Source organism: Phoenix dactylifera, chromosome 9 (assembly GCF_051530095.1).
Source record: "Phoenix dactylifera cultivar Ajwa chromosome 9, Ajwa_hap1_PhDact_Kaust_v1.1, whole genome shotgun sequence".
Classification (NCBI taxonomy): Eukaryota; Viridiplantae; Streptophyta; class Magnoliopsida; order Arecales; family Arecaceae; genus Phoenix; species Phoenix dactylifera.
In genome coordinates this window covers 8,206,534-8,230,996 of record NC_143198.1, presented here as the reverse complement: position 1 = coordinate 8,230,996, position 24,463 = coordinate 8,206,534, and the positions used below count along the sequence as shown (strand labels likewise).

Genomic DNA, 24,463 nt, shown 5'->3' with positions numbered 1-24,463 from the left:
TCCAATTTTGAATTTGATCCACTCGAGTCGACTCGACTGTCCTGGGAGTCGACTCGAATCTCAGAGCCCGAACTCCCGATCCTCTGTCTTTTGGCTCATCCAGTCTTGGAGTCGACTCGAACTTCCTCGGAGTCGACTCGGCTCTCAGTTTGCGAAACACAGCCTTCTGCCATCTTGATGTAGCGCTGCCTTGGAGTCGACTCGAGCTGTCTGGGAGTCGACTCGAATCTCAGAGGCAGTAACTTGGTTTTCTGTCTGTTGATGGTCGCGGAGTCTCGGAGTCGACTCGTGCAATGTGGGAGTCGACTCGAATCTCAGACCCGAAAACTGCTCTCTGACTTTTCTGCCTGTGACTCCTAGGAGTCGACTCATACTTCTCCGGAGTCGACTCGAATTCCACTGGAGTCGACTCGAAGACTGTTCTTTTGAATTTTTCTTTTGATTTTACTCCTCCAATTTGAATCCTTTGAACTTTAAACTTGGGCCAATAAATTGTAGCTTTCTTCCAACTTGAGAGCTTTGGAGGCCTTCTTGTGTTCTTCCAACTTGCTATGTTCCTTGCAAAATAAATATCTTTCTCCTTGCAACATAAACATTAGTATCTATACTTCAAGGTTTTGTGATCATCAAAATCAATCTATGAATCAATCTTTGGGTCATCAATGGCCAAGCCATTAATGGGAAGAATTTAAAAAAAATATTATCCTACAATTTGTGAAGTATACAAAAGAGCACAACATTGAAATAACGGCTATGCTATTTCATTACTTTAGGCTAATCAATTATACAAGCATAGTTACAAAGCCGATTGGACTAACACTCTCAAGATGCTCACTCCACTCTTAAAGATGATTATTCGCCATCATCAACTTGCTGGATCTATAGGACGTTTAATATCTTTTCCTCCCCACTTCTTCATTAATTGTAGCAGAGGTAGAACAAGTGCTCTGGGTATAGAGCTTTTGTACGGACCTAGTCACCAAAAGTTGAAATGAAAAGGGGTCCACCTGAACTAACCCAAGCATGGAGGATGGTGAAGGTGTAGTCTTAACCAAAGGCTGATTAAAAAGTGTTGACTTACCAGTTGGAAGCCCTCAACCAAACATTATGAGCTGATTGTGATGATGTTTCGATTGGGCAAAGTAACTTGATTGTGATGATACCTTAATTCAGCAAACCAATTAGAAGTCGGTTGATTAAAACAATTACAATTCTCTGGCTAATACTTGGTCCGACTTTTCATGGTGATGGAAAGAGAATTGGGGGAGGCATAAGTATGATTAGGAGGAAGAGGAGGAATAAGCAACGAAGAGAGGAATGTGGGGCCTATTTATATAGAAGAAGCATTTTTTACCAAGAAGTAAAGTCAGGATTCCAATTAATGCAGATCCTTTGAGCAGTGTGCGGTCACTCCAAAATATAGGAGCATTCAATGAAGAAGGATGCGTAGCAAATGCACGTCACTTAGGAGGATTGGAAAGCTGCAAGCGAATTGCCAAGGGCAATAATACTGCTTCAAAAATTAGGTAGTAATCGGTTAGCAGATCGAGGTAATAACTACGAGATCTCCACTCTATAGCTACTGAGGGATGATAATAGACAACCCATCGGCCTCTTGATCATCGGCCGACAAGATATGGAGGATATTGTTTAGACACCATCTCAACAATCTAGGTAGTGGACGTGAGCAAGCGCCACATGGACAAGATTAGCAGGAGTCAAAGTAGATGAAAGTCATGTAACCTTGCTGAACTTAATAAGGTTCGCCTATAATAAATCCCACTAAATGTGAAGGCACATGCTAAAGAGGTAGAGTTCAGTTATGATATTAATAGGTAGGTTGAAGGATCAAGATGAGTCACAAGCTGAAGGATGTTGGATCGCCATTTGGTTCATGGTTATACTATACATGGGATCATGGGAGTGAAGCTTCGAAACCATTGAGGACCATAGCGATGTAGGCAATTAAATGGATTGGTGGCTACTTTACAGTTATTGTATTGTGTATAAATAAATAGAATTTGTACTCTGAAGAGGGACCTTTTGACTTCCACATATTAATCAATTCTAATTTATCTTTACTTATTTTTTTCATTAGCTTTATTTACCCTACACTTTGTTTACCAATAGAATTTTACTTTAGAAGTAGTGTTAACGTAGATCTCTTATACTGTAACTCATACTACATCCTATCTCTATCCAAATCCATCTTTTTCAAATGATAGTGGTCAAGGTATTTAGACGTAGTTACTCTCGTATTCTCTCTTTGATCATCTTCTTTGCGGCTGCTTTAATTTAGTAGCATGCTTACGCATATATCTATCCTTTGCTATTAAACTTGTCCTATATTTTTCTGGCAAGCAAATGAGAAGTAAGTCTCTTTGGCACACACCAAAGATACACTAGGCCAACAGGGGCCTATCCTCCCATGTTATAAAACAAAGGAGTGATAAATAAAATATATTAATTAAAAATTATGGCTACAAGATCTAGTTAGATATGCTATTTCATATAGGACTCATTTGGTTCATGAAAAGAGGAGGGGGAAGTGTGATCAACAAAAAAATTAAAAAATACCTCATGTTTAGTTGGAGTTTTTAAAGCAAACAGATGGAAAAGTATCTTTGTCATGGGAATAAATTTTCTACATTTTATGAGATAGAAAAATTTATGTGGGACATAGAAAAGCCACTTCTTGCAGTAATTTTTTCCAAAAATCCTTTAAGCCATCATGATCTTCTTAATAGCTATTTTTAATAGTCAATCTTAAATTAATAAAAATTACTACAATAGAAAGAAGTTGGGGTAATTTTATTATTAAAATATATTAATAGCTATTTAAAATTATCACAATACAAAGACGCTGTCTAATTATTAACTAAAAACCCAACAAAATAAATATTTCTAATAGCTATTTTTAAATATTTAAAGATATTTTTAAATATTTTAAATTTAAAAATATTTAAGCATAGCTATTAAAAATATATTATGAATTGGGGCAATTTTAATAGTCAGACAAGTATCCAAATATATTATGAATTGTAATAATTTTCATAGTTAAAAATATTTAAAAATAGCTGTTGAAAATATATTCTGATTTTTTTTTAGGTTGTACATTCAAAACCTCTATATCTTAATGTTCCAAATATCTGATTCTAATAATTATGATATATTTTTTTCTTGGAGTCTTTTTTATTAAAAACATAATATATATTTTATATTTTTTTTCTAAAAAATAGATACTCAATCAAATATAAGTTATTTTGAAAAGCATATTTTCTATGCTACTTTTTTGTGGTCAAGTAAATATGCAAAACTTATTTTTGGAGATATTATATATTCAGACATCAGCTTCTCAAAAAAAAAAAAATTCCAACAAGATACAGTTTTTTCCATGAACCAAGATTATATTATTGATTAAATTATCCATGACGGGCTTGTCCTCACTCCCCCATGCATTTTGAATAATAATAAATTACAAAATACATCAACGACCAAAAATAAATCAATAATTTTGTATCATCTCAGAGCGCGCGACAAGCCAGCACCCAGCCCGGTTACGGCCCACACGGTCCAAATCCAACCCCGCTTCCTTCCAAGCCTTAAACCTAACCCCCTGGTTTTATGATTTTATCCATGGTAGAAGCCCGCTCCCCCATTACCCTTCCCCCTTCGAAACCCTGGTGACCGCCGCCGCCGCCGCCGCCGCCGCCGCCCGATCCATGGACCGCCGAGTCCCGCGGACAGTCATCGACCCCAAGTTCCGGCAGGTGGGCTTCGTCCCCCCGGGCGCCACCCCGCCCCCCGCTCGTTCCCACTCCGTGCCCAACGACGCCCGCTCCTCCTCCGAGCTCTCCCTCTCGGGAAGCTCCCTCTCCCCCGTCATGATCCCCCCGCCCCGCCACGCCTCCGCCGACGGCCTCCCTTCCGTCGTCCGCTCCGCCGCCTCCCCCGTCCCCATCCCCGCCTCCCCGCTCCGCCGGGACACCGTCCAGATCCCGATCGGGAGCTACAACCCCTCCGAATCCCTCCTCGGATCGTCCCCGATGATGTCGCCTTCCCGCCAGCTTGACGCCGTTTCCGAATTTTCCGACGATGTGCCGACATCTGCGCGGCTCGGCAGAAGTGGCTCGGGCAAGTTCGCGTCGTCCTTCCCGTCGAGCAGCGGGGAGATGATGACCATGAAGATCACTGGCGGCGGCGGCGGCGGGAACACTCCAAAGAGCAGCTTGACGACTGCCTCGGTGGTGAAGGCACTGCCCGGAGTGTCAGGTATGCCCCTATGCCCTGTGCTGTCTAGGGTTTATTTATTTGGAATTGATTGAAAATTTAAATTTGATGATGATTGGCAGACTAGAATTTGCTTTCTAGGGTTTTGACCCATAACAGATTAAAAATTTGAAAATTGATGATGTTTGCTACTATTGCCGCTGGAATTGGCCTGATCAAGATGCCAAGCTAGTTGAGCTGTTGGAGGGTTCGGACAGTTGGCTGTTCAGACCATGGAGGCTGGCTGAAAATCATGACATGTCTATGAGATGATGAGGTGGTGGTTGATATGCTCGGGCGGTGATGGCTCTAATGCTGATCGCTCCTGAGGTGGTGATGGAAAGAGGAGATCGTGCTCGGACCGTTGTTTATATGCCGGATCCAATCTGAAACATCAACGATGAAAAACAGTGGACCCTTCTCTGCATGCCGGAGAGTGTCCAGCAAGGACCCTCCTATGCATGCCTAAGTAAGACAGTCTCTTAGAAAATAACAGAGGTATTATGAAAGTAGCAGAGTGGTAATACAATGACATAAATGACTCGAGAGCATTTACTTGGAGGGTCCATCGGGAATGGTTTATATATGCGAGAGTCGGTGCATACCGTTGAGGAACTTAGATGTACAGATTGGCTATTCTTTGTAGCCCATTGCATGTCTCGAAAGTCATACACCGTATCATTCCCGCGCATCACGCTCTGCACATCTCGCCCACGTGGTTATGGAAATTGCTCACGATCGTGGCTGAGGTTTTGTCAATTAGAAGAAGAATTTGAAATTCGAATGATAGTTCTGCGCACCTCTGGGTCGGCCACGTGGCTTGCTTTGACTAGTCAATCGAAGGATTGACAATCTCTGATTGGTCGGTCTGTCACGTCGGTTGTGATCGGTTCTGAGGCATATAATTTGCCCCTACTTCCGAGGCAATAGTGAGTTCAACCAGCCGAGGTGAGCCATGAGACCGAGCTATAAAATCAAATGCCGTAGCCAAGCCACCTCGGTCATCCTTTTAGCTTTTGCTATAGAAATCTTCTAGATATCACATTTATGAAGGATGTGTTGTCATTTGTGCTTTCCGAAGCAGTATCATTCGCGGTGAAAATATTGGTGCAATGATTAGACATTCAAGCTGTTGGCGATCCGAGTGATCGTCAGGAGGCGAATGCCGAAGATCAATTGGGGTAAGTGAACCATAGTGCCGATCTAAGTCGTCCAAGGCTCTATATAAGGCATGAGATTGGTTCATCTCTCCCATTTTGATCTCCTATGCTCTGGTGCTTAGAGAGAGAGACCACGATCAAGCCTTTGTGGCCGTTTTCTTCTTATACTTTGCCAGAGTTTTGCCGCCTCACTGGAGTTCTTCTGCCTTTGTAGGTCTCCAGTGTGTTCTTAAACTTTTCTTCCAAACTTTTCTTCGGCCTTCTCGAGATCTTTTGTTCCTCCTTTTTCTTTCATTCTTTCATGGTGGGTCCATCTTTAGAGGAATGGTCCATGGACAATGAGAAAGCGAGTCAGGGCTCCCCTGACCGAGCTTCCATGGCTTTAGGTGGAACACAGTTCGAGGTTATCTCATGTTCGGATGCTGAAAAGAGTGTCTTGCAAGAGTTCGACTGCGAAAGATTCGAGTTGAGTTCTTTATTCCTCAGAACTTTTTCTCGGAGTTGTCCAATCTTTTTGATTGGGCGACGTCGCCTTAGGAGAATCAGCTCACTCTCTATGAGAAAACTTTAAGAGCAAGGCTGAGGCATCCGATTTCTTTGATCATTATTGATCTGCTGGCTTAGTACTAGCTTGTCCCAGTCTAGCTCGTTTTTAATGCTTGGAGGACGATGGTTGGATTTTTCTATTTTTTGAGGTTCTATGGGATCGTCCTTATTGTGGGGTTATTCCGAGTCTTCTTCTAGGTGAAGATACATCCTCGAAACATGGGATGATAGAAAGGTTATGGCAGCCTTCTGAATGGTCAATTTTTTTTCATGACCTCAATAGATTCACATTGCTTTTCGACGCGGTGGAAGACGCCGAGGAAGAAGGCACCGAGCCTCTTCCCCATCCTATCAGATGAGGATCTAGGATTGGTCGATGTCTTTCGTCAAATGAAGGATCAAACTTTTGCCAAGTTGCTCTGCGAGGCGGCCTTAGTGAATGCCGGTCAATATCTCGCTTCTATTGGGGTAGTTTTCTTTGCTTTTGTTCTTTCTCAAGTATAACTATTCAGTTGGCTGACTTGTTTGCCTTTGTCTTTGCTGCGATGAAGTTTAAAGTTCACAAGCTGTTCGACACCTGAAGAGGCCTAACGAAGCTAGCTTTTTGAAGAAGAGGAAGAAGAAGATGTAGGTAGGCTTGTCTGTTGCCGAGGTTGAGCTTTCTGTTGTCGGGCTTGGTAGGTTGCTTGGGTCGAGGAGAGGCCCGCCGGTGAGGGATCACTTGAGGTGGAGGTGATTGCTACCCTCCCTATTTCTGTTCGTCCATTTGCATCGGAGGCTTCCCAGGAAGTGGTCCCAGTCGGGGCCTTTAAGGGTGCTTCAGCAGTCGCTTCGATGGCTGCCCTAGTTTCCATAGCCACTTCGGGGCCCGCTTAGGCTTCAGTGGCTGCTCTTAAGATAGCCCAAGCTCCAACGGCTGATCTCGAGGCTGCTCAGTCTCCAACAGTCATTCCAGAGGCCGCCCCAACTTTGGCGCTGATATCCACCTCGACTGCTGTGCTCGGGGTTTTGCAGGCTTCATCTTCTGCACCTCAGTCTTCATCATAGATGCCCGAGTCGGCGACTTTTCATCCAGATTGGTTGGTTAAGGTCACCGACTCAGTGCTCTACTAGGGCAACCCCGTGGGTGATATGGGAGATGATTTGGAGAATTATGCTTCCCAAGGACGAGGAGGAGCTTCAGAAGCGATTGATTGAGAGTCTCATCTTCTCGTTGCGCTGCGCTGCCATCGAGGTAAGGGTACGAGCTTCGACACTTCGAAGTTCTTTTTGGTCGATAGACCTGATCATCCTTTTGCTGCTCATAGTGGGTCTACGTCGTGTAGGTGCTCGTGGAGATCACCTGCTCTTACCAGCAAAAGTCTGAGCGTGCCGATTGCCAGAATTGTGAGGCCGAGCAAGGAAACGCTCAGGTTAAGGAGAAGCGATTGGAGGCCAAGAAGGCGAGGGAGGCAGCGGAGGCCCAAGCTCGTTTCTCTGAGATAAGGGTTGATGCTGCCGAGGCACAATTCAACTTAATGGAGGCCAAGCTCTAGGGGATCTAGCAGGAGATTGACAAAGAGATGACTTGAGTCAGGAAGGAGGATGAGGCAGAGATTGTTCGTCTCAAGGGCCTGGTGGCAGAGGCTGAAGGCATAGCTTTTTGGGTTGAAGAGAGGTTCGCTTGGGCAGAAGATAAGGTCGCTCAAGCAGAGGAGAAGGCTGCTCAAGGAAGTAGGGACAAAGCACAGAGGATTTAGGGCTGCTTCAAGGCAAAGGGTTTGGGGCTTCAAGGGTTTAGTGTGTTTTTACATTAAGTGGGTTTTGTTGGTTGGGCATTGTTAATGCACCATATGACCAAAAACAAACCTAGGTTATATACAAAGGGGCTGAGTTGGCTTGGGCTGGGCCTGGCCTGTTAGAAATTTAAAAACTTGGACCTAACATAGCTTTTGACCTGGACCCGACATGGCAGTTTTTGTGAACAGATCGGACCTAACTGGGTTGGGTCATATGCTGCTGTCCAATTTGCAGCAACGCTAAAAGTTTCCTTGATTCTGTATGGTTAAATTTGACCAAGGACTCTGTATATCTTGTAGAGCAAGTCAGCAATTCAGTAATAAGGTGTTAAAATACAAACATTGGAATTTATGTCTTATCTGTTAATTGTTGAATGTATGCTGTATGTAAAGAAACTTTTAATACTTATATAAGGAGTTTTCCTTTAACATAGTAGCTTGCTATTTGTGTTGAACCTACTTGTTCAATCTTCCGTAAAAAGACACCCATACTGACTCATTGAATAGGAGGATATCTTCTATAACTAAAATGACATCCATAAATTAAAGTGAAAAAGGTTAGCAAATTCCAGCTAGAACTATAACAATACCAATTGACATGATTTCTATGTACTGTATCCAGTTAAATGTTGAAACTTTGGCCTTCTGAGTTACATCTTAGGACTACATTACCAAAGCTAACAAATATTTTGGCTTATTTAGGAAGAAAGTTCTGTTTAATCTAAAATTTTGTCCTTGGACATAATCCCTTGGATTTTGTCTAACACATTCAGAGCAATGTCAAATTTATTATCTTTAAGAATCAAATCTGTAAATGGTATTTAATGAAAATTTAGTAGCAACTCTGGGTTGCTTTCTACAAATAATACAAACTATGTGTATATTGAGTGTGTCTCATGAGCATTTGTGTTCTTCTGACATTTTTCTTTGAAACAGATTATAACCCAAAATGTTGCTTTAGAGCTTTTATGTTGTAGACTAATATTTTAGTGAATGCAATTGCCTACTTCCAACAAGTGACATTTTGCAGAAAAAGATAGGGGAGCTTTGATTGAAGTGCAGAATGAAGGGATTTCAAAGCCACAGAAACAGAAAACCTCAAAAGCTGAGAGGCGTGCCATTCAAGAGGCTCAGCGTGCAGCGAAGGCTGCAGCAAAGGAGTCTGGTAATCAATTTGTTCTTTGTATTCATTCATTTATTTATGCATTCATTTATTATTTTTGCTCAATAAGTTTATATGCATTAGATTCTCATGTGATTTGATATTGATGTATCATTTTCAAGCTGCCAAATAATTTTAGATTTCTCATGTAAATAAATTGATCGTGGAGCTGCTTGTACACTGTTCTTGTAAGAATTTCTGTTTTTAATGCATATTAAACCTGTTCTGTATTATGACTGGATTTTCTATTACTCGATTGAGGTGTTCTTTGGGTTGCTTTAGTGACCAGCCTTTTCTTATTGAGTTCTTTTTTCTGAGTAGTGTTTATATATCAGCACATATATTTATGAGTGCTACTTCAAACAAGTAGAGTGGGCAGCATGAAAATGCCAAGATGGATTCTTGCTCAAATCATGAAAAAGGTGGATGAAGAATGAGTATATTAAAGGAAATAATTAAGAAACTGATTTAGACTCTGTAGGCATGCGGAAGGAAGAACTGAGGTCCGAGGAGATGTTGAAATGGAGAGATTCAAAATTGTGTCAAAGTAGTGGGAAGGGGAGAGGAATACTTCATATAAAATAGCCGGAAGTTGCTAGGAAGAAAAGCTGGTAGTGGTGTTGTACCCTTGATTGATAGGACTGGTAAAGGTTTTGTGAAGCATTGCAAACTTGTGATTATCGGTTGGTTGGGTGCCAAAACTCTGCTTCAGACAACTTTTATCAATTTATATTGCTAATTCTTATTGAAAGTAGGCAAAGCATTATATGACAATATATATTGGTTCTATTTTTCTAGTGATGTCCGCTAATATGGTAACAAGTGATAATGATCATATGGAGCTCATGTTCTAAATAATATAAATATTCTATGAAATAATTGAGAGAAAGAAGTAGAAAATTTACAATATCAGTGGATAATTGACACTGCAGTTGTGTAGCACCATTTCAATTGTCAGGAGCATGCAAAACATTAAGGTCAAGATCCGTTGAATTGGTACTGGGTGCCATATTGGTTTGGTACCATAAAGACACATGATACGATATAGCTTACGGGTCATTTGACGGGTATGCCATATTCTTTTTTTTTGTTTTTCAGTTTGTTTTTGTTATTTTTTTGTATTCAGTTACTATTTTAATCAATGTGGTTGTTTAGTTTAGGATTTTGATGTTGTTTTGATGTCTTCTTTGTCATCATATGGACTTGAAGTATAATTAATGAATTGTAACATAATTGAATATATGAGTGCATATAATTGAATATATATTATAATATCAAATGCACTTAAAGTACCAAATATGTACCAATATCTAAAATTTTGTGGAGTGTCTATATCCCTCATAGACGTCAGGATTGCGGTGAAGGTCCGAGCCTAGGATATTTTTCCAACTTTCTAGATAATTTGCCCCATATCCTTACATCTCATAATCTGCATCTGCAGGATAACCATCCTGATACTGATTCTCTTTGATATGGGATTGGCCATCTAAAGATCATGGCAGTGAAATCCAACCTATAAGTTGCTTGAGGCCATGGAGGGTAGTAGCCACTCGATTATGATGCTTTAGATGAAGGATATTCATGCGATCATAGCCTAGCTGTGTTGAGTACGATTTGGTGTATGACTAGGATTTAGATAATCTAAGGATTCTACTCTATATGCGAGATCATCTGTAACAGTAGCACTATATCTTGAATGATCTCACGTATGAAATGCTATCCTCGCAGGCTGTACTAGGTCGTGCACTTTGGTTTCGATCCTGTATGGTATGTCTAAATTGAGACTCACCATTGAATCAAAGACCCTAGGGCAATGAGTCATGCAGCCATGCCATGTCCATTGCCACCTTCTTGGCTACTAATTGCATTGTTGCTCGAACTACCATTGGTATCATTGTTGGTATCATAAGATAATCTGAGCGTCCAATTATTCGGAGGCTCATTGGTCTCTAAATTAGAGTGAACAAGCTTCTCATCCACTCTCCAATGAAACTGTAGTTGCCCTTTCTTGTTGATATAAGGACCTACCTTCTTTCTCTGGATGCCCTTGCCTGCCTAGCTCTGTTGGGTGGTTTGACTGCGCGCACCACCCTAACCGGCCCTACCTGCCCGACTTGATTGGGTATTGTGATGGCTTCCTCTCAAATCTTTGGGAGGATGTGTTGGATATGGTGCTCTGCAATGATGATCGACTCTTTCATGATCTCTGTGGCTGCTCAGGATGGGAGCGTGGTATGTGCTCTTCTGCTCAATTTTTTTCCGTATCCATCCTAGCCTCTTTTGCTATGAAATTGGTCGGTTAAGAAGGTGATCCTGGCTCATCAAGCTTTGGTTGTTGCTGTTGGCTCTCAAGCCAACCAATCATCGGATCCGTTTCATCGTATATGGAATCATTGTGATGTGGTCATCATTCTTCAACTCCACTTCCTCTTCAATATAGTTCAATTTGAGCCTTAGGCTGTAATGAACATATACCAAGTCATTCAAATACTTCTATGTGACGTGATTCTTCTGCTTGCTGTGGATCAGGGTGAAGGTAGACTAATTGTGCTCATAGCCACCGAAAGAGACCGTTGACAAGAGGATTCGGATTGCTAACCTTCTTAGGATTTTTGATGATTGACCAAAATGGAATCATCATTCAGTTGTAAATGCAATCAAGAAATTGCATATCAGACATTACTTATCATAAAACATTGGACTAGTTATAGCTGGTGTCTGAAAATACTTAGAATCCATGCTTTCTTTGCTTGCTACAACTAGCCTATCACCAAAGTTGTGGGAGCTCTCTGTAAATGCTTGAGTCTAAAACACATATGATATGATGTCCATGATTTGCTCAAGTTAACAAAGTAATGATTTTGTATGCTATTAAAATTAACTTACTTCTTCTAGACATTGGGCAACAACTATCAATCAGGCTCCATCTTATAGATCATATTACAAAGAGCGGTTAGAAGTTTCCTTGTCCATGTCTATTCTTAGGACATTGTGTTGGAACTACGAATTGAGGTAGTAGGCTACCAATACATTTTGCAATTAATTTAGTTAATGAACAAATGATTGCAGTTGAATTTTATTGTAAGAATAAACAATTATAAGAACGAACGAACTGTTACTTTCTAGATGTAATTTCTTACCCATCTAATAATCCCACTTCTACTCAATTATGTCAATGTACTTTTGAGCATGCTTCAGGCCTGCGTGATCTTAGCCTCAGCAAGCATCATCATGTGATAAAGAAAGCCTATCTGAGGGTATCTTCTATTGTGCATGGCTTTCAATATGATATAATGGTGCAATAGTCTTAACAATTCTCTCGGCTTGCTACCAAAACTGCTGACTCGTGACTAAGCCCTCTATGTGACTGCCTTTCATGCTAGCCTAAGCATATCTGCTCTCATGCCACTTAGCACTCAGGAACATCTGATGCAAGCCTGCTTTCTTCTCGATGAGGCTATCCAGTGCAATGTAATTTGTGGCAAAGCGGATGACTGCTGGCTTTAGTACCTCACCCCCACTGTACTTCCTCATCAAAGATAGAATCCATTTGTGGTTGTATATGAATCTAATAATGAATTGGACTGTCTTGATAATTTGGTTTGCCTACGAATCTTCTTGATAATCTGGTTTGCCTACGAATCTTTTTGATGTCTATCAATATCAGATTTATGTAGTGTGCAGCATGAGGTCTAGAAAATATGTGACTGCTTGATCATCACAATCTCCCTGGTGGCCTTATACTGTGGTATGTTATTCAAGATCACCTGCATGTCATGCTGCCACCCTATCTGGTCAAGAACTTCATCAAACTAAGGATGTCATGAGCATCGTGCTCTTGATCTAAAGCATCATCTGACTTGTAGAAAAATGTTTTCATATCACAACATGTTAGAAAATTGATGATGCTCCATCAATTGGGACACATCTAACCATGACATGTTAGAGTCAGTCCGTATGTGTCTCACTTATGGTAGTAGGAGACTACTTATTTCTCTAACTCATTATTATCCAATAACTCACTATATATCTTTTGACCTGGAAGGATCTACACCCTAACTGGCTCTCTTCATGGATTTGATAGCAGATCAACAATGCATGCTATTTGCTGTATTTGCAGGGATGTGGCTGAAGTGAAACCATGATACGATAACTCTTAGCATGTCCTTTTCTTATCCTTTACAAGCAAGGAATCGATTCTCTGTGGTTTCGAATCCCTGCTTGTGAAGGCATGTTGATCTACATCATGAATGGTGGCCCTTGCTGGTATGTCTCTAGACTTTCCTCTTCTTGCTATCAAAGGTGCCAAAAATAGAGGCTATTTGGCCACCGCCACCACCAACAATTCTCAAATTAATGAGTCTCGTATGTAGGTTGGATCTTCCTTGGTGGACCCGGAACCAAAGCCCGACTCGTACTTTGAGGGCTCAAATTTAGCCATATGCTTGCAACCTCCTCCCTCCACTTCTCATTCAGGCTCTCCTATATCACAGTTTGAATCTGCATCTCCTCCATGTCATCCAGATTTGATCCCTCCTAGTCCTTCGAATTCCTTATGAAGGCGACTCTGCTTCCCGTCATTTGATCTTTGCCTTTTTTTTTTGGCACTTCTTTGCTTGCTTGCCTTGAATTGGTAAAATGCTTTTCCATCAGCTTGCAGGTCTCCTATAGGCATTTCTAACAAATAGACACATTGAGATACCCATAGGCTGGATGCTGTTTCAACCTAGTTATCTCTTCCTCCCAAACTCAATGTTGCACCACTTTTACCTCTAATGTTGCTGGCCTAAAAGCATCACCTCATAATCCCAAACTATGTCTTGCCCCGACTATTTCCTTTCTGGATCAATTTATGCAAATTTGACAAGCACATATCATTTTTATATCAATTAATAATTAATTAATTATTCCAAAGTGAATTTACATTAGTAATGCACAAATCACTCAATTACTTCAAAAAATATTTCTAGATTATGTATACACAGTACTAATTTTTCAAACATTTCTAATTGATTTTTATACAATAAATTGATATTTAATTATAAATTAGTTAAATAATTTTAACTTAGATTAATATAGAACTCTACTAGGGATGCTATATATATTTTTATTTTAATTGATCATTATTTAATTAATTATTGAAAAAAATTTGATTTTCATTCTAGTGCAAAAAATCGTATTATTAGCTCAAAAAATACTTCTGAATTATCCATACATAATACTAGTTTTTCATAGTTTTATTTTAAAAATATTTTTTTTATTTTTAATTAATAAATTAATATCCAATTATAAATTATTTTGAAAATTAATTTTAATCAGATTAGTGTAGCATCCTATCATGGGTTCTACATATATTTTTCTTAGCCTATGGGTATGCACAATGACCATTTATTCTTTAAATTTATTTAAATTGGGCCTTAACTTGCTACGATGCTTCATCATTCCTAAAGTTAAATAAATTGACGTCAAATTGAGATTGCATGTAGCATGCATACCTGCAAACATGTTACTAATTTTTCTGATTTTTTTGATTATTATTTTATTTATTATTTTTTAATCCAAAATATTTTTTATCTAAAAATTCATATATTGAAAAAAAAATATAATTTTTGTTGCACAACATAGATCATCTATTGATCTATAGTATATCATGAAATCATGCCAACATTCAAGATTTTGGCATGATCCCCCTCATTTTCCCTATTTTTGGCCAATTTCTGGTATGATAAAGAAAAAAAAAAGGCTGGAGAAGGAAGGAGAGTGGGCCCTTTATCTAATTTTGTATTGGATTGAGTGGAAATCTGCAAAAAATCCCTCCCTTTTCGCTGTTTTTGAGTGGAGAACTAAAATAGAGAGTGGTAGAGAAGGCATGGGAGACTCTCTACCTCCCTTTCAATCATTTAAAGTGGAATAGCGCCCGAACTGCCCTGAACCACCCGGTTCGGGTCAGAACCATCCGGTTTGGCCCTGTTTAGTGCTGAAATGCTAAACCATTCTGGTTCTGGGGCAGAATGCATTGGTATGCCTCAAACCTAGTAGTTCAGGGAGGTATGTGTAGACCATGATTGAGGCTGTATTATATTGAACTTTTGATAGTATAGTATTTTTTTTTTAAATATTCATCATAGTGCTCTACATGCACATTTAAAATGGAAAGTTACATGCCCAGTTTATGGATTACTTGAATCAGCTGCCACAAAGAAATTACTGCAGGCCATTTTCATACAATTGCTTGCTGACGTTTACTAAACATCTTGTAAATTTTAATTATGATCCTAGTTGGTGAAACATGAAGCTGATTGTCTTGTCGCAGAAAGGTGCTTCAGTCTGGCTGGATTAATCAGACATTTGCTCTGAGATAAGTTGTCATGGTCGCTAGAGCAGCTAGTGAGTCAAATAAATTTTTTTTGAGATTGGAATTTATTCTAATCAGTTAAAAATTTTATATGGGTTCTGCTAAAATGTTTCGACACTTTAGCAAGATGTAGGAAGACAAATCAAACATTCACATCCATATGTTCTGTAAGAGAGTATCAAAAGATGGGGCCTTTATCTGTTCACCAAATGTACACCTTATGCATTGCATGTGCATTGAGCATGAAACATGTTTCATGTCATTTTCAAATCATTTTCAAATGACTGACAAGAAATTGTGGAGAATAGTCTCAGCTTTTTTGATCTTTATTGACATGTAGATGGCTTATGATTAATGCCATCTTCTTAAGAAGTGCTTGTTTTGACTCATCATGAGCATTTAACGAGAAGAAGGCAGGAATTTCTCTGTATCCTGCTTAATTTTCAAAGGAAGTTGTCTATAGATGCTAAGCAGAGATATAACTTTGTCAAAGAAGCTAGAAAATAGGATGATAACTGATGATTTTTATTTCTTTTAGACCATACAAACCTGTAGCATGCAAACCATGGTGCGTGCATAGGAGAAAAAGCTTATCTCATTCATGTGGATTCTACCTGCAGACCCACCTGTGTTGTTAGTTCCTCTTGATGGGCAAATCCCCAATGAAAAAAAGTGTCTGGCTGTCTGCAAATTCCTCTAAACTGCCTTTATTTTGCTCCATTGTCTTTGGTCTCTCTGTTCTGCCTTTCGACGCTTAAACCTGGAAGCATAACCTTGTCAGAGTCTCTTATTTTGGATTTGAACATGGAGAAAGCATCTCTCCCACTATATTACTTTTCAAGTAGGATTCTTGTTGCATTTCTACTTTTCAAATAGGACTCTTGCTGTTGCCTATCATAGGATCCATGTATGTTCAACCACCTTGACAGTTTTATCTGTTAATGTTCTTTTTCTTCAGGTTTAAAGAACCTATAGGATTGTTTTTCCTTTTTCAATATCATTGGCAACTCAATTATTTTCTTTTGGTTCTTTTTATCCAATTTGCATGAGAAAAATGGTCATAGGTGGTGCCTCCAAGATATCATAAATCAATGAGAAACTATTTCAGTTATTCATATTTTATAGATTCCTAGCAATTCAAGTAACAATAGTTTTTTTCTTTCTCCTTGTGAATGATGCAAACATGATGTAATTTCAACTTGACAAGGGTTCTTTATAGATATTTGTGCAAGAAACCTCTGATTTTCATGGCTTTTCAGCGTAAACTTGGATACATGCCTCTCAAGCAGTCCATGTATTAGTGTGGCCCCTGTATAATGCCATCATATGGTCAATGTTTTTGCTTGTAGGGGATCTAGAACCTCAAAGACTTCCATTGGAGGATGCAAAACTTTGTTAAAGAGCTTTGATGAGTTGATGAAGGAAAACATATGCATCCAACTCCCCACCAAGGCCAGAGGGTAATGCTTGGCCCAGATTTTGTGTTCCCACTGTGTTGCTTCCTGTCCCTTAATATTTCTTTTCCAAATTCTGGAGTATGCCCAAGAGGTATCTTTCCAAATGTTTAGGAACCTTTATTTGGAGAACCATCCTTCTTAGCCTAGACCATCAAAAGTAAATTGTTTTCAATGCTAAATTGAAATAGGCTACTTGTGCACATACTCTGCTGCACAGCACCCTGTAATTAGCAGTAATATCATTTTATTTTTCATCATTCTTTTGCCCATTTTGGCAACTTTAAGAATTTTTATTGCTCTATATTATCTCCAGATTTTTGTAATTTTTTTGAAAAAGAGCCAAATATTTTGTTTTAGCATTTTAATGTCCCTGATATTCCTTGTTGGGGTTGCACAGTTTTTTTCTAACCAAGAAGGGAACATTTTATTTCACTCATCTTCAAGCAGTTCCATGGCAATTTATGACTATGCAGCTCTATGTGAAAACTGTTAATGATCATGTCATTCAAAATTCTTTCTAGATTTACCATATTTCTTTGATCAGTTCATACTCCTGTTGAGGTTGTTTGCGGGCACATATGGGAGGGAGGGTAGGGGCGAGGGGTTGCCATTTACTTATAACCCTAAGCTGGTAGAATCCTGTTTTTCTTAGAAGTGACATCTACAAGCATTAAGAGATATTTTGGATGAATTTATGAGAGTATCAGGCTCCTCCATATGTCAAGACATCCCAATACCAGCCTATGAAAAACTTTTCTGTGGTCATAATACGTTTATCTTCAACATGAGCTGCTTCTATGGAGACCCAAAGGATTCCTAGATCAAGTGTCTGAAAAAAAAATCATCGAGGAAATTGGTTGCATACAAATCCCTCTTAGATGTTCTGCCAGGGAAATTGTTTACAGACTGTTTTCCACGACATAGGGTAATCAATTTTTATTGCTTTATAATTGACCTTCTTAGATAAAAGGTCTCTTCCATTATCTGGCTTTCCTCACAGCTCAATCTCTATATCCAAATATCTTTGTTTTTCCAATAATTGAAGTGGGAAGTAATACATATCAAACGCTGCTTCCTGATTTTGTATCGTTTTTTATATTCAGGACCTCTGAAGCTCCTACTATGAGCATATCTGCTATTTTACTTTCATATCAGTAATACTTCAAAATGTCTTGGTATGTTTGTTTGAAAGTGATACAGCTTTAGCACTAAAGAAGGGGCTGTCTATGTATCTATTTATCTTATCAAAACAGATAAACAGAAAACCTGATTGTATGCAGGAAAGGTGTTCTGAATAACAGGGGGTAAGCTTTTATTCAAAAAACTCATTTTTCAGGTTTTATGGCATGTCAATTTTTGTGCAACAGGTTTTGGAGAAGGCAGCCAAACATGTACTTTCAAACAGTTCATTTATTTTAGATTTGTGTAGATCCATTTTGATGACCTGAAAACCAAAAAGCCCCTTAATGTCAGCTTACTTCTTTATCCACATTCATTTTTTTTCCTTTTCCATTTTTCAGCATTTATATGCATTGTTTTCACCTGGATATGTATGTCTTCATCTCATATTTCTTCCTATTGAAATTCATTATATTTTAAATGTGTTTCCATGGTGATGATTCTAGGTGAAGCAGTCAAGCCTTCTGCTTCTTCTGGTGGTGCACTTCCTGCTTTAAAACAGGGTAAGGTAGTGAAACCTTCTTCCCAAAAGAAAGATGGGCCTCAGGTTACAGCTCCAGTTGCATCTTCTGAAAAGAAGGTTGTTGACCGCATTCCTGATAAGGACAGAAAGAAGGATGTTCCCCACCCTCGTATGCAATTTGATGATAAACATCGGGTTGAAAAGGCTAAAAGACGTGCAGTGGTAAATCAATCTGAAGCAAGAAATAGAGTTGAACTATTCCGGCATTTGCCTCAGTATATCCATGGAACTCAGCTTCCAGATCTCGAATCAAAGTTTTTTCAACTTGATCCAATGCATCCTTCTGTTTACAAGGTACTTGTTTAGCCATTACTAATTTGTTGGTTCAGAAAGTTGGGTATTTCTTACTGTAGAAATGCAGGCATGAAACTGCTATGCGTGTATTTGAACTCATCAGCAGAGATGCATTGCATTACACAGATTTAGTGCACCTCCAATAGCCTTTGTTTCTTGGTATGTTTGGATGGATGTAACATTCAAAACCTGATACACTGGCTGCCAATTATCGAGCTAATGTGATTCTTGTAGATGTTATAAGTTGCACAGCTGATGCTCATGACTAGTCTAGCTTTCTATTTCTCCCTTCTTACCCCTCTTCATATACCCAGATATATTGGGTATGATCTGTTTTTGACTTCTCACCTCTTCAAATGGCATTATTTCTGTTGAATATCCTCCCATGCAAGGGCTGTGTAATGCATACCTGCAGTTAAGCATTCATGCATGTAAAGATTTGTTAAATGTGCAAGAGAGTGAGGGACCAAGCAACAATCTGCTCTATTAGAAAAGAAAGTTCTGAAAGAAAGCATTCCATTTTTCTATCATAAGGTAACATCGATAGTATGGCCTGTTGTCGCGGTACCCGGAACCAGACTGGTTGCCCAGCGGCACGGGTCGGTATGGCTCCACACCGTGCCGTGTCGGGTCTATATCGGCACAGTAGAGAAAGTGGGGGAGAGGGCAAATAGGAGAGAGAAAAATATAGAGAGGAGAGAGGGAGGGCCGATGGAGGCCGGCAGAGGCTGGCGCTTGGGTAGGAGATGGAGGCCGTGGCCGGATCCCCTATTTTGTTTGAAACAGGGATCCGATCGTTAAAAAATTTCGCTATTTTTAATATTTAAAAATCGTGAAATTTAAAAGTAGCTGGACCCATTTTAAACAAAATAGGGGATGTGGCCGCGGCCTCTGCCTCCTGCCCGGACGCCGGCCTCTGCTGGCCCTTCGCTGTTCTCCGCCACTCTTCGCCGGCCTTCCTCTCCCTCTCCCTCTCTTTCCTGCTCGCTCTCTTTTCCTCTCTTTCCTTCTCCATCTCCCCCTCCGGCAACGGGTTTCGTTTCCGCCGCCGGAACCATCCCGGTCCGCCGTCGAAACAGTCCTGGTCCGCCGCTGGGACGGCTCGGTGCGACCGGAACCGTCTGGTTTGGGACGGTTCCTCGACCCTGAGTGATAGCTTAATTTGTGTCATTATGATAGCTATTTTGTATACAATGGCATCATGGAATAAATATCACTGTGCATTGTATCGTAGGTTTCTCATCATATGTACTTTTAGAGGCTTTGTTGGTATTATCAAGTTATTTTGGTATATATGCACTTATCAAGCAATTATTGGTAAGAGAAACAAATTTCTGAAAAGCTAACTTTCTGTAAGTCTTGCTTTCCTTGATAATTTAATGATCTTGCCGTTCTTTCACTTTCATATTCTTTAATATACATATTTCCCATGATTATATATGATCAATTAGGTTAATATTCTGATGCATGGTGTTATATATATGGTAATTAGATAATGTACTTTGTTTCCCTGACTTGCAATAGCAATATATGAGCTGCTCAGACTCAGAGTAACACTATTTAAAGGATCGTCTTATCTAATTGTTTGCTTGCAAATGTCATCAGGTTGGACTTCAGTTTTTGTCAGGGGATATCTCAGGTGGTAATGCTCGTTGTATTGCAATGCTTTTAGCTTTCCAAGAGGCAATTAAAGACTACTCTACACCCCCTGAAAAAGTTCTTGTTCGAGATTTGACTGCAAAAATCGGTTGTTATGTGTCATTTCTGATTGAATGTAGGCCCCTTTCTATTAGCATGGGAAATGCTATTAAATTTTTGAAGAACAGGATTGCCAAGTTGCCACATACACTGTCAGAATCAGAAGCAAAGTCTACTCTTCAATCTGATATTGATCGTTTCATAAATGAGAAAATTATAATTGCAGATAAGGTTATAGTTAGGCATGCTGTTACAAAGATTAGAGATGGTGATGTTCTACTCACATACGGGTCATCCTCCATTGTTGAAATGATATTATTATATGCTCATGAGCTTGGAAAGCAATTCCGTGTGGTAGTAGTTGACTCCCGTCCAACGCTTGAAGGGCAGGCATTGCTCCATAAATTGGTGGCAAAGGGCCTTAATTGTACATATACACATATAAATGCCATCTCATATGTTATGCATGAAGTCACACGAGTTTTTCTAGGAGCTTCATCAGTCTTATCTAATGGAACAGTTTACTCAAGAGTTGGAACGGCATGTGTAGCTATGGTTGCAAATGCCTTCCAGGTTCCTGTTCTAATATGTTGTGAGGCATATAAATTTCATGAAAGGGTGCAGCTTGACTCTATATGCTCTAATGAACTTGGTATGCCTATAATGCTTTCAATGTTTTATTTGATTTCTTGACTTGCTTCTTTTGGTCAGAGTGATTTTGGAACACTATTTTATTGATCTATTATTACACTTCTCAGGTGATCCAGATGTCATTTCTAAGGTTCCCGGACGGAACGATTTGAATCATCTGCATAGTTGGGCTGACAATGAGAATCTGCAACTTCTAAATCTCGTGTACGAGTCCTTAGTTTATACTGTTCTATCATTCCTATATTTCTGAAAAAAACTCATTTTGATCTGCTGCATTCACAGCTATGATGCAACACCTTCGGACTATATATCAATGATCATCACAGATTATGGAATGGTAAGCAAGTTGACTCTTTAAGTTTTCAAGTGGGGTATCTAAAATTTTACCAGCTATGGCAAAAGGAATTAGAAAATCATTGTCTTTAATTTCAATTTCTTTTTCTGTGTCAAGTGGTACATGTGATAAAAATTGTTGCTTGCATAAACAGAAGGGACATGCATTTGGAAAGCAAATCAACATTTATAATTATATTAGAAAAAGATGTATTCTCAAGGTAGAACATATATCAAGTTTTTGCCTCAATCCTGGTTCAAGGAATAAAATCTCTCATTTTAAGTAAAATTTCACAATTTAAACTCCAATATTTGAGATAGCTAGGCTGTATGAGTTCAATTTCCCCTTATCGAACCAATCTAGCATTGCACTAGCTGTATTTCATTTATTAATATTTCTAGTACAGAATTTCACATAATTTTGGTGCTCATGATCTTGCTTCCATGGAAGCTCTTTTATGGAATTTCTTGACCACATTAGAAGTCATGATGTCTATAGCAAATGGCTAGTTGTACTTGTTTCAGTTGACGACTAACCATTTGAATAATTTTTTTTACTTATACTGTATCTATGATACAAAATTGTTGGCTGCAATGCTTCAAATCCATGTTGTTTGTGTTAATAAGGTGTTTATCAGGAAATTCTTAAATTTCTTAAGCTCTTAGAATTTGTAAGGTCAATGCCTGGTCAAAACGTAGATGTGCTTTAGTTGTACTCTGGGGCTAGGCATGCCGTGGTTTGGCTGGACCACCCAAATCATGCTGGACTGGAGTACATTGGGCCTAAACCAGTAGTATGCAAGGAATGCAAAACCGTCTCGAATCGGATGTGTTGTGGTTCAAATTTGGCCTAAGGGTGACCACGCCAGAGGAGTCGAGGGAGCTGCTGGAAGGTTGAGGAAGAGGGTGAACCATCTCCCGCGCGACGGGGTACCTACACAGCCTCACCGGTGGTTCCGGTGAGGGCCCTCCGATGCTCAAGTTAGAGTGGATCTCAGATGGATCAAAAGTTCTCTAGGCGTTCTCTGATGGGGCTATTTATAGTCTCCATAGAGGTGCCCAAGTGGCGGAGGTGTGGTCCGTCATCATGTGAGGAGATAGTTTTTAGCTAGATGGCGCACAATTAGAGCTTGCTTGAGGCACAAGGCGTAGGCCGTTCTTGTGAATGGTAAGGCGTTGGTAGATGTGGCAGGGCATGGCTGGGGTAGCAGGGCATGATCCCTGATTGATATGTCGTGGCGTGGCCAACAAGCAAAGCATGGTGCATTGAGGCTGCTGTAGGGCATGGCCGCAGCATGTGGACGACGAGATCGGCCTTCTGGGCTCGGCCTTCTGAGGTCGGCCTTCTGAGGTCAGCCTTTTGAGCTCGGCTTGGCCATAATTGGGTGACTTCATGCTAAAAATAAGACGATCTATTTTGCCCCCTATCATTTGCCCCCCGACTCTGAGTCCAAGTTGTCTTTTGGCTCGGGCGAAGGATGTAGTCCAGTCGTTGATCGTCCTGTAATATAGCCAAATGTCTATGGAGATGTATGTGTCGAGTAGGGTGTACCTCTCGCGCAGTTGGAGCTAACTGCTTTAGGCCGAGCTGTCCAAGCCGAGCTAAGTGACTGCTCCGAGGTCGATTTCAACGGCCTTCTTTGGCTCATAGTCGACTCAGCAGGGTGCCCCCACTCAGATCGGGGCGTTATTGTAGATACATACAGGAGACGGACCTCGTCCGTTAGTGATCATGCGCCCCCACCCAGATCGGGGTGACGTTGGAGATACTTGCAGGAGACGGACCTTGTCCGTTGGCGATTGTGCGCCCCCACTTAGATCGGAGCGATGTTGGAGACTCGTAGACGACGGACCTTGGAGATCGTATGCCCCCACTCAAATCGGGGCGACGTTGGAGATGGAGATACTCGTATGTCGGCTTTTGCATTCTCCGACCTGGAAATATGTTGAATATTGAAATTATTTAAAGCTGAAGTGGCGTTCCGTACCTTTTGGAGATATTTTGACGACTTCCGAGCTTCGAAGTCCCTCAGAACTTGGCTTAGCACCGGCTGAGAGTCGGAGACCCTTAGACGGCAGGCATTGCGCTCTGGGCTGGGCTGTTGCCTCCCTCTTGAGGTCAAGGAGTCGTTGACATGTAGGATATAGGACCTATATTGGGAGCATCTTCTTCTCCATGTTAAGGTCGGCCTGCGGAGAACCACACAAACGGGTGGCAGATAGGGACCACAGCTCGGAGGGCACCTGGTCGGACAAGAATGGCGTTGTAGGCCGAGCCGACCTGGACCATAAGAAAGTTTAGCTTCACAGTACTTTCTCGGAGGGCGCGTGCAGCCGTGATCAGTAGGCTGATAACCCCTTCTGCTAGTACAAGATCTTCTGTAAAGCCGGCCAGAGGGGTGCTCATCTTTTCAAGTTGTTCTACAACCGTTGGAAAACATCATGAGACGACGTCCGTAGTGCTTTTATTATCCACAAACCCTTTCACATCAGACTCTGCGAAGGTAAGAAAAATAACTACAGCGTGGCCACGAGGGGTTTCAACACTCTTTAGGTATTCATAAAGGAGGCTCTGGGTCCCGTTCCTCGGGCTCCCTCCTTTTAGCTTGATCACGGATGAACCGACCCAGCCGACCTCGGCGGATGAGTGCCTCGATCTCATCACGGAGCCGGTAGCAATCTTCTATGTCATGGCCGTGATTTCGGTGGAAGCGGCAGTACTTCTTCGAGTGCTTCTGCAACTCTGACGGCCATGTTTTTGGTGGAAGTTGGAGGTAGCCCCGACCCTTAATCTCCATGAGGATCTTGGCTTGGGTGCATGTGAGGAGGGTGTATTCCCCAAATTTCTGGAGGGAAGACTTTTGACGAGCTGGGCTCTTGGGTCGAGGAGGATTCTCCTCGCGCAAGGAGGATTTGCTGCTTCGTTGGGAGCGCTTCTCGTGGCGCTTCTTCTGCATCTTGGCAGGTCGTTTGACTGCCTTCCGCCGAGAGGTCATGGCTTCCTCAGCCTTGGCGTACTTGCGAGCTCGAGCCAACATTTCAGCAAAGTCGGCGGAAA

General features: G+C 40.6%; 1 protein-coding gene across 3 annotated transcripts in view; it reads left to right on the top strand.

Moving 5' to 3' along the window:
* Window positions 1-3,536: 3,536 nt before the first annotated feature.
* Window positions 3,537-24,463, top strand: part of LOC103696536 (uncharacterized) — a 62,785-nt gene continuing 41,858 nt past the window's right edge. The window contains exons 1-6 of one of the 3 annotated variants that reach the window (XM_039131977.3): window positions 3,537-4,272; window positions 8,784-8,918; window positions 18,353-18,723; window positions 20,329-21,073; window positions 21,180-21,276; window positions 21,355-21,409. In XM_039131977.3, coding sequence (XP_038987905.3) covers window positions 3,723-4,272; window positions 8,784-8,918; window positions 18,353-18,723; window positions 20,329-21,073; window positions 21,180-21,276; window positions 21,355-21,409 — 1,953 coding nt within the window. In that variant the 5' untranslated portion in view covers window positions 3,537-3,722. The remainder of the gene's footprint in view (window positions 4,273-8,783; window positions 8,919-18,352; window positions 18,724-20,328; window positions 21,074-21,179; window positions 21,277-21,354; window positions 21,410-24,463) is intronic. The other 2 variants (XM_008778197.6, XM_039131978.3) reach the window with 2 other exon arrangements.